General features: G+C 38.5%; 1 protein-coding gene across 1 annotated transcript; it reads left to right on the top strand.

Annotated features, from left to right (window-relative positions):
* On the top strand, positions 1 to 9709 carry STRADB (STE20 related adaptor beta). The gene is made up of 12 exons (XM_005415932.2): positions 1 to 64; positions 2530 to 2586; positions 2926 to 3006; positions 3365 to 3464; positions 4083 to 4204; positions 4683 to 4791; positions 5262 to 5385; positions 5834 to 6005; positions 6419 to 6523; positions 6755 to 6984; positions 7561 to 7603; positions 8061 to 9709. Exons 2-12 carry the CDS (start codon positions 2575 to 2577, stop codon positions 8211 to 8213), a joined length of 1251 nt encoding a protein of 416 aa, XP_005415989.1. The 5' UTR covers positions 1 to 64; positions 2530 to 2574; the 3' UTR covers positions 8214 to 9709.
* The last annotated feature ends 405 nt before the right edge of the window (positions 9710 to 10114 follow it).

Here is a 10114-nt window from a genome sequence, read left to right as displayed (position 1 = left end):
CGGAGCCCTGTCCCGGCCGCCGCGGGAGGCCAGAGGGAGACGGGGGCCCAGCGAGGAGGGCGAGGTACGAACTTAACGGAGCGAGTGAGGAACTGAGGGGGAGCCTGCGGGGCGTCCTTCCGCACATTCCGGTGCTTTGTCACGGACGGATCATTTCACTCGAGATACACGACCGAGAGCTGCCTCAGTCGCTGCGAACGCTGAACTAGGAGTTGCAGCTCAGCGTCAGCAGAACCCAGTAACGCGCGTTCCCGGTTCCCTACCCGTTCCCCGTTCCCCCCCACCGGGGCTCGGCTCCGGAGCCTTCACACTCCCCTAGCTCACAGACACATTTTTCTGTGGGTTTTTCTGCCATGCACTGTTTGCTGGCTGAAGCTTTGGACAAAGTGCGGTGAATGTATCATTTTACTTGTACAACACTGTCACTATCTACAGTACAAAAAAAAGCGCCTGTGATACAGAAGGTAAAATGTGGGGACAGGGAAAAAGTTTATGTGGGGACATGATGCAAAGCCATATTGAAAGATGGAAACAATGTCAAGCTGCATAAGAAAAAAAATAAAAATCTTAAAATTGTAGTGTTATTTGAATAAATGTACATCACAGATGTTTCTGTTGGCTGCCTATACATCTTTGAAGTAAGCCTACAATAATTTGACTTTGGTATATCGTAGTTGCTAAGAGTGTATTCTTTAGCTGAGCTTTCATGGTTTCATATTGCAAGCAGCAGAATAAATTGTCTTGTGTAGCAGAATAAGGCCTCTTTCCAGGCAGAAGGATGCTGTAGCCATTACAGTGCTAGGCAGTATCCTGAGCACCTGCATTCTTTTTTCTTTTTTTTTCCTACTCCTGCTACAAACTTCCTTTGTGAAGTTGTTTAAGTCAAGCACAGATCCCCTGAAGGTACCCAGTACCTGATAGGGATTGACTTTTGTCTCCATTTGGTATCTCTAATAAGGAATTACATCAGATCTTTGGGGTAAAAATGTTACTGGAATGGCTTGGATATTTGGCAGTGAATGGAGTGGGGGCTTATTAGCTTTTCAAGAGCATTCCCTTGATTAAGTAGCATAAATGATTTAAATGCAGGATATACTCAAGCTTAGCTCTTTAATAAAAAAAAATCAGTTTCTGGTATAGTTAGCTTTTTATAAGTTAGCTTTCCTACAAAAATTGCATATTAACATGGAAGTATTACCTGTATCTGACTTTTTATCGGCCACCAAGTAGGATTCCTCCTGGTGGCTGGAAAGCTACCTATCAGGAAAGGACCTGGAGTTGCTGTTTGACAGCTGGCTGAACATGAGCCAGCAGTGTGCCCAGGTGGCCAAGGCCAGTGACATTCTGGTTTGTATCAGCAGCAGTGTGGCCAGCAGGACCTGAGAGTAATTGTCCCTCTGTACTCCCTGGTGAGGCCAGTTTGCATCTCAAGTTCTGCATTCAGTTTTGAGCCCTACACAAGAAGAAAGACATTGAGGCACTGGGGGTGTTCAGAGAAGGGCAGTAGAGCTGGTGAAAGGTCTGGAGCACAAGTATTACAAGGAGTGGCTGAAGGAGTTTAGCCTGGAGAAGAGGAGGCTCAGGGGGACCTTCTTACTCTACAGGTACCTGAAAGGAGATTATGGTGAGGTGGGAGTTGGCCTCTCCTCTCACATAACAAGAGATAGGATGACAGTAACTGGCCTCAAGTTGCACCAAGGGAGGTTTAGATTGGATGTTAGGGGAATTTTCTTCACTGAAAGGGTTGTCAACCATTGGAACGGGCTGCCCAGAGAAGTGGTGGAGTCACTGTCCCTGGCAGTGATCAAAAATCACGTGGATTTTGATGCTTAGGGACATGGTTTAATGGCAGGCCTGGCAGTGTTAGGTTAATGGTTGGATTCTGTGATCTGTGAGGTATTTTCCAACCCTAATAATTTTACTGTTGAAGACTTGCTTATAGCTAAGGTAAAATAGTCCCATTCTGTACTTACGGAAGCTTTGATACGCTTACTAGACATCTCGCCCACTGTGCAGGAATTGCTTCTCTTTTTTTTTTAACTGAAATCCCTTGAAATACTATTTCCTACCTCACTTGTGAAATGTAAATTGCAATTACTTCTGCCTTGCTTTTTTTGTGAGCTAGTTCAGCTGCACACAGCCAAGCCAAGATCTGCCTAGCACAGCTGTGCTCCTTTAAAACAACAGACAATGATTTCTTTTCCAACAAACTGCCAAGGATTGATAAGTCTGTTCTTTTTTACTTTTTGCACTTGTGCAGTTAACTTGCAATTAAATTGTTTGTTCAGAACTGGCAGTAAAATTTCTAAATCCATGAATTAAAAAGGAACACTTGAGTTGATGTGTAGTCCTCGGTGTGGAGTTTGAAATTGATAAGCTACTTAAATAGAAGCAGACTATTGCTGAGCTGGAGTTCTGGGGTTTTTTGTGTGATAGCTGACAGGAATGCTTCACAGTTCTGATTAAGGAGATTTAAGTTTATCACAGGTTTATGTATCATCTTACTTTGCCACTTTATTTTTTTTCTAGGATAAATGGGGGTGTATGACTTTTCCCCTGATCTAAAGTGGTTCCATGTCTTGTTTGGTAAGTTTGTCTTTAAAAATTTTGGCTGTTGTACCTTGTTACCCAGCTATACCTTAATATGAAAAGCCCTGGTGAAATGTCTTGTTTGTGGGGATTTCCACCATGCTGACATGTTTGAACTTCATTGTGTCAGCTTTTGGTGAAGGAGACTTTAGTGTCCCTTCTCTCTAGGTCTGCCATGTGTGTGCTTTATGCTGTTTCTTAACCCCTTGATTGATTGACTTGTAGCAAAAGACTTTCTGAACTGCTGCTTATAAGGCCTTCTTTTTTACATTTTTGCATGCCATATTTAATGAATTGCAGCAGCTCCACCAGCATTCACTTGTTTCTGTTCTTAAGGACTGCTCCTGTATTCTGCGCACACCAGTTGAATCAATCAGACCAGAAGAGCTATCTCAGAGCAGCATCCATGAATGCCTGGTAAGAATAGAAACTTTAACTCCCAAGGTTAAATATAAAGCTGGTGCATATTAAAAATAGCCTTATTAGGGAGTACTTCTTGAAATGTTGACAATAAAAATAAACAGAGTACTTTGGGGCTTCCACTTTGGTGAAGACTGTAAGTATCTAAGCATTAATCTTGTGCTAGTTTGAAAACAAACACACACAAAACTTGTAACTCATAAAACTAAGTCTTAATAATGGTAAAAGTACCGGCTTGAATGTTCTTATTTGAGTACTGGACTTTAGCATCAATAATATTTTTGCATTAATTTTGAAAATATGAATGATTTTAAATTGCATAGTCATTTTGAGAACTGTTTCTTCTCTCTGTTAGGCTGATTCTGATCTAGCCTGGATTCCCCCATCTACAGGAAAGAATGAAATGGTATTTTGCTCTTCTAATGTCTCTCACTATGAACTCCAGCTGGAAATAGGTAAATAAATGAACCTTAAAGTATTTCTTCTTCCTATCAATAGTTTATTGCTAACTGGAGTAAATATTAAGTTTGGAACATGAAGGACTATTCCTGTGTCTCCTTAGTTGAGGAAAGTGCAGAGTATTGCTTATATTTTAGTAATCTCTTATTTCAAGATCTAAGACAAATCAACAATTTCCTGAAATTGTCTCTTGATGTTTGTGTACATACTTGTCGGTTTTCAAAATCTGTGACATGTGACAATAAATACAGCCTTAAGTAACGTCATCATGTTGTAACTTGGGTACCCATGTTGGTTGTTCTAAGGATGGCTGCCTTAGACCCATATGCCTGCATATGTTTATGTGAATATGCATACTAAGTGTTCATTTGGATGTATAATTGATGCTGATGTATGTTCAAACACTTTTAGTTCTCAAAATAGCAGAGCCATGCTTCAACTAATTTGCTGCATATATTTTGCTGCAATTACTTAAGGTCTTGGCATTCTGAAACAAAAGGACACACTGCTATCAATTGCAATTTTAAAACTGGAAAATGATCTCTAAACATGAAGAAAACCATGTGATAGCTTATTATGCTTTCCAATGTTAAAGTAGCCATTTCTGGTTTCAGGAAGGAGGTTCAACAATTTAACTTCAGTCTACCTTGCACGGCATACACCTACAGACAGGCAAGTTGCTGTAAGGATCACAGACCTTGAAAATTGCTCTGAAGAGCACTTGAAAGCCTTACAGGTAAAGGAACAGCACTTCTGCACAAAGGCCAATAAAGACAGTGAGAAATACATATGAGATTGCTGAGCAAAGGTAGCCTTTGTTTGAACTGGATCATTTCAGTCAAGTTTTTCCCTCCAAAGGATTAGAATATAATAAACATAATGCATGTGTAAATTTGAGAGTTGCTTTCTGAAGACCACAACTGACAATTGCTTTAAAAATTGCTTCTGTAATTGTACAGCGTACTTGAAACATCTTCTGTACTCTTATTTAACACTAGAAGTTTGGACTATGAACAAACTAGATTTACTTCAGACAAATGCAATTATGGACAAGCTGTTTACATTTCTGTTGCAGGCTATGCACATCACCTACAATCATAAATACGTATAAATGCAAAGAAACAGTTCTCTTTACTGATTACTGAATGTAGTTAATGCTCTTGGTAGGACTGCTGTTCTGTGGTTAACACATCCACTTTCATTTAATTCCATAGAATGAGGTGGTTTCATCACACTTTTTCCAGCACCCCAACATAATGACATTTTGGACAGTGTTTACAGCTGGAAGCTGGCTTTGGGTCATCTCTCCATTCATGGCCTATGGTAAGAACTGTTAACTGCAATTTTGGAATAGGAGAAAGGACTGATACAAATTGGACCACGTGGTCCACGAGAGGTTTCTCTTTAATCACCTCCTGTCTTGTAGAAAAAACAGACTCTCCCAAACCATTTGTTTAGAGAAGATTTCTTCCCCAGTGAAGACTAGTACTTGAACTGCATTAAATTCCACTTAGTCCTAGCACCCACCATGTGAGGAATGGTAACTGGGAGATGTATTTGACTTTATACAGCGTCTGCTAACCTAAATAGAAGACTATTTACATTGAATACAGGTTGGGCACAGACTTGCAGTTAACAGAAGCATGACATGGGGCATCAGTTACATCCATGTAATAATGCACCAGAGTCAATACAGAATGCTGCTCCTGATGAAGGAATATACAGTGAAGGAAACATGGACAAGTCATTTAATAAGACTTGTTAGGCCTAGCTAGGTTTTTTTCCACTTCCAGGTTCAGCTAGACACCTGCTGAAGACTTACTTTCCTGAAGGAATGAGTGAAGCTTTGATAGGGAACATTCTGTTTGGTGCAATCAGAGGATTAAATTACATGCACCAGAATGGATATATTCACAGGTAGGAGAATGTCAATAGGTAAGAACTAGAACCAGCATCTTACCTTAAGTATTGTTTCCTTCCTTTTCTTCTACACCTTCTTATATCAGACAGTGCATAAGTAACATTTTTTTCAATAATAAAGTAGGATTAATTTTAACAGGAAATGTGTTTAGACATTTCTTCAAGCCACTTGTTACAGGGATTATACATCTGCCTGGCTTTGTCTCTTTGAAGCAGAACAAAACCAGACTTATAGAAAGGGCTTCCTTAGTTTACACCCCTTGCAGGGAAGAAGGGCCCTTCTCTAATTTCTGGCACTTTTTTCCTGATCATCTCTCTTAATAGAGACATGAGCTCCATGCTAGCATCTCACTATATGTCAATGAAATATGAAATTAAAAACTTTTCTGTTCTAGTAGTACTTAGAGTAATTCTTATAGCTAAAATTTACCACTTTATGTTACAGGAATATTAAAGCTAGCCACATTCTGATTTCAGAGGATGGGTTGGTTTCTCTCTCTGGCCTAAACAACCTCTACAGTTTAGTTAGCAATGGACAGAAGTCAAAGGTGGTGTATGATTTCCCCCAGTTTAGTACATCTGTGCTTCCTTGGCTGAGTCCTGAACTACTGAGACAGGTTAGTATAAATTACACATAATTTTTCCAATTCAAAGTTAGTGCCAGTACTTGATTTCCAACTCAAGTCTGCTTGTAGAATTGCAATGAAATATGTTGAACTGTAACTTCTAAAAATATATGTACATACTGAATTTTTAATTCTTCTAGAGAGAACCAGTTCTAAAGCTGTTGGTAAGGTGATGTTGTACTAAATCTCTTTACCCAAACCTCCTGGAAACTACTGCAAATCCTGAAACTTGTGTTCAGTACAGCCATCAGATTTCTGAAAAAAGTCTGGGGTTTCACAATTCAATTGCTTCAATAGTGTGCAGGTTATGGGATGTTAGAATCTTGTTTTGAAGCAGGCACTTGTATTCTTGTTGGCACTGCTCAAGAGCCTCAGTGATCAGTAATGTCTTTCTTCTCTCACAGGATTTGTCTGGCTATAACATGAAGTCTGACATTTACAGTGTGGGAATTACAGCATGTGAATTAGCCAACGGACATGTTCCATTTCAAGATATGCCTCGCACTCAGGTATAATGCTAAACTTTATCTCTAGTTAAAAACATGCTGAGCATTTTTTTGTTTTGTTTTACTCACAGAAACCAGTGCTATTACTGCTGAAGTAGTGGCTGCTTTTTGTTACTTCAAATATGCATACTTCCTTCTAGAATAAATAATCCTTCCATCCCTGGAGTTTCACAGCTTACCCTGAATAGGTCTGGATAGCTGTTGAACTCTTATACTGCTCTGCCTTCCTACTAGATGCTGCTGCAAAAGCTGAAAGGTCCCACCTACTGTCCTTGGGATATAAATGCCTTTCCCCGGGGGGAATCCAGGATGAAGAATTCCCGATCAGGTGTTGATTCTGGAATTGGTGAGAGCATGACACGCACAATGACCAGTGAAAGACTTCAAATGCCCTTTTCCAAAACATTTTCACCTGCTTTCCACAACTTGGTAGAACTTTGCTTGCAACAGGACCCTGAGAAAAGGTAATGTTCTGGTGAAAACTAATTTTTTTATCACTTCCATCTAAGACCAAGTACAACCCACAGTTTAGAAGACAGTAATCAGTTGAATGCTGTTAGAGTCAGAATTTCAGAGCAGATGTACTATGTGAAACCATACACTTCCATTTGTATTGTAAGAAATGTCTTGTCTGATAAAGGAATCAAACTTTTAAAGTCATTTGGCCCCTGAATTTCTTGTAATATAACTGTTCTTTGTAACAAATAAAATTAACTTTTAAACATGTACTTTGTCCAAGGAAAAAAACCCTAAAAATCTGAAATATATGTTTTCAATTCTATGTCTCTTTTGATTGAGGCATTTAATTCCTTGTTAAGCAGAAACATGAAAAGGCCTTTAAAAATAGATTTCTTCAATAGTGCTTTCACTACAAATTGAGGCATAGAATGTAGGAATTGTGTGCTGCTTTTCTCATTCTTCACATTTGTCCTGTGGAGGAAAACCCACAGGACTTAAATTTATTTCTCAATCTGGCCCATTATCCAAATGCAGTATTTTACTTTCCAAAACATAATTATATTGTTCATTTTATGATTCAGGCCATCAGCAAGCAGTTTGCTTTCGCATACGTTCTTCAAACAGGTGAGTTTACTATATTTCATTAAATGACACAGCTATAACCTAAATAAGCCACAAAAAGAGCAAGATTACAAAGTAATGAAATTACATGGAGCCAAAAGGCATCCTGTAAGAGCATACCTGCTTCCGAATTTTTTTTAACAAAATGGTATTGACAGAGTATAGGAAGCATAAGATGAATCAATTTCCCCACTGATTAAGTTGATTTAACTTAACTAAAGGCAGCCTAACTAATTTTTTAAAAATGATTAATATTCTTAATTTAAAGCAGAACTGCACAGCTGATTTCATTAGTCTTGAAAGGCTAATAGAGCAGTGAAAGCAAAACCTCTCATCCTTTTACTTTCAGTACTGTAACATGCAAGAACATGGCTCTGATTTCACATGCTTTTAATGAGGTCAGTTACAAAGTTATGGAGACTTTTTTGTGCAGCTTTATTTTAACTTTTTTTCTTTCTAGGTAAAGGAACAAACACAGAATTCACTACTGTCCCTATTACCACCTCCTATTCAAAATAACAGATCAGAGTTCTTGGCACTGCCCTCAACAGCAGTTGGGACTGAACTTGGATGTACTGCTACAAATCAAGATGATACAGACTGGGAATTCTAAATAAATACCAGTGATACCTCTCCAGTGTTTCAGACAAGGAAAATGTGATTTGTATTTGCTGCTTTTGTATGATTAAAACACAGTTAGACCAAGTTATACTTGAAACGCTATGAAGTTGGCTATAATTCATTAACTTCCTCTTGGCATCACAAAATGCAGCATGCCTCACTCTCTGACTGTAAGGAAAACTGTGTATAAAGGATGGCTGAGTGCTCACCTCTCTCTTTCAAAGTCTTCCTTAACAAGAGAGTCTCTGCTGTAATCTTACTCTGTACTGTATTATCAGCTCAGAGTGCTGCAGTCCACATGCCTTTCTGAATTCAGGCCTGGGGTTTGGCTGTGATCTTACCTAAACTATTTGTCTTTTCATTATGACCCAAATCATTTTAGTAAGGAGAAATCCTCCACTTCCAAGATGAAATGTGAAACTGCACAGATTACTTGCTTATGTAAATAAATGTTTCTCTCTCAAAAGACATTTTTTTCACTTGACATGCTGTCATATTTGCCGAAAGTTAGGTATGCATCATTTTTCATGCAGTTCTAATACTGTGTGTTTCCCAAAGAAGTTAAGCTGCTTGGAAGTGGGACTCCTGCTCTTGCATCTGTTCACATTCTTAGTACAAATCTGGGCTTTTGCACCTCTGTTTATTGCTGTGTCATTTTAGCAGTTAATCTCGGTATGTCTCACTATGCAAAATCTCAAGTTCTAGCACGTACGGGTTAATTTTGAAGAGTAATATTAAATAATCTAAAATTACTGTACATATTTTTATTTATACTGTATTCCTGTTCACCACCAGAATTTACCAGAACCTAATGCTGTTTTCTTAGAAGAAAAAGGCAGCATGCATTAAGCTTCACTGGCCTGTTGCTGTCAAACAAGCCTCTTCTGCAAGGCACAGTTAAATTCCCGCGGATCAATTTAGCCATACTAGGATCCTAGTGAATTTACGTGTTCTAAGTTAGATGAAAAATCTGTCTTCTCCCTACAATTCAGTAAAATCTCACCTTTCATACTGTACCAGGCAACTCCAACTGAACAAAAGCAGTTCAGGCATATCTCGAAATGGAACATGTCCATTGGCTTTTTTCTTTTAAAAACCTGGATATTCTCATAGTGTTGTAGCAAAAGTTGTGTCTCAAAGCCACTAGTACTTTACTGACGGAAGCATGATGGTGGTAAAAAAGTATAAATAGATATTGGATGGATATATTTTAAATTTTCAACATAAACAACATTCCACATAAGTCTTCAAGTCTTCCATAGTTGAGCAGGCCTGTAGCCAACCTTGAGAATACTGCTGCATTGCCAGCAGCTTTGCTACAAGGCCTTGAAGACCAAATTACTCAAATACAAGCCTGAGAGACACATAAAATTCTAAATGACCACATAAAAGTATCTGCAAAAAGTTGATTGTACTCATTATGCTGTGAAGAGAGCTCTATATTCCTAAACTTAACGTGAAACCTGAGATTAAAGACTTACCAATACACTTACCCTATCTGCCTCCATTTATATTTGTAATTCTTAAACTTCTGTTTTCACCATAGTCCAGCCATACTAACAGCTTCTTGTTACTACAGGGAAAAAAAATCATGTCTATGTCAATCGTTAGGTAAGGAAATAGTTGTCAAAACTAGAAAATTATTCTGATTAAAAAATATTAATAACTGTGTACTCTTGAAGAAGATACTATTTTCATGTGAACCCCATGTTCTTAATTCTTAGCCATTATAGACTTGGACTGTTCGCAAGTCGAATATGTTCGACAGCATCTACAAGTAACTTTTGACTAACATAGTACATGTAGAAACCAAGTCATATAAGTGAGGACACACATGAAGTTTGACATATTTTAATTACACACCTCGGAATAAATATTACTACTATTAAAACC

Source organism: Geospiza fortis, unplaced genomic scaffold, assembly GCF_000277835.1.
Source record: "Geospiza fortis unplaced genomic scaffold, GeoFor_1.0 scaffold112, whole genome shotgun sequence".
Taxonomy (NCBI): Eukaryota; Metazoa; Chordata; class Aves; order Passeriformes; family Thraupidae; genus Geospiza; species Geospiza fortis.
This window is presented reverse-complemented; position numbering and strand designations above follow the sequence as displayed.

What these genes read in the sequence shown, in the direction of transcription:
- STRADB (XM_005415932.2), top strand. An exon ending in GCAGCATCCATGAATGCCTG is followed by an intron (nt 3,007 to 3,364) that starts GTAAGAATAGAA and finishes TCTCTCTGTTAG; the next exon opens with GCTGATTCTGATCTAGCCTG. An exon ending in CGCATACGTTCTTCAAACAG is followed by an intron (nt 7,604 to 8,060) that starts GTGAGTTTACTA and finishes TTTTCTTTCTAG; the next exon opens with GTAAAGGAACAAACACAGAA.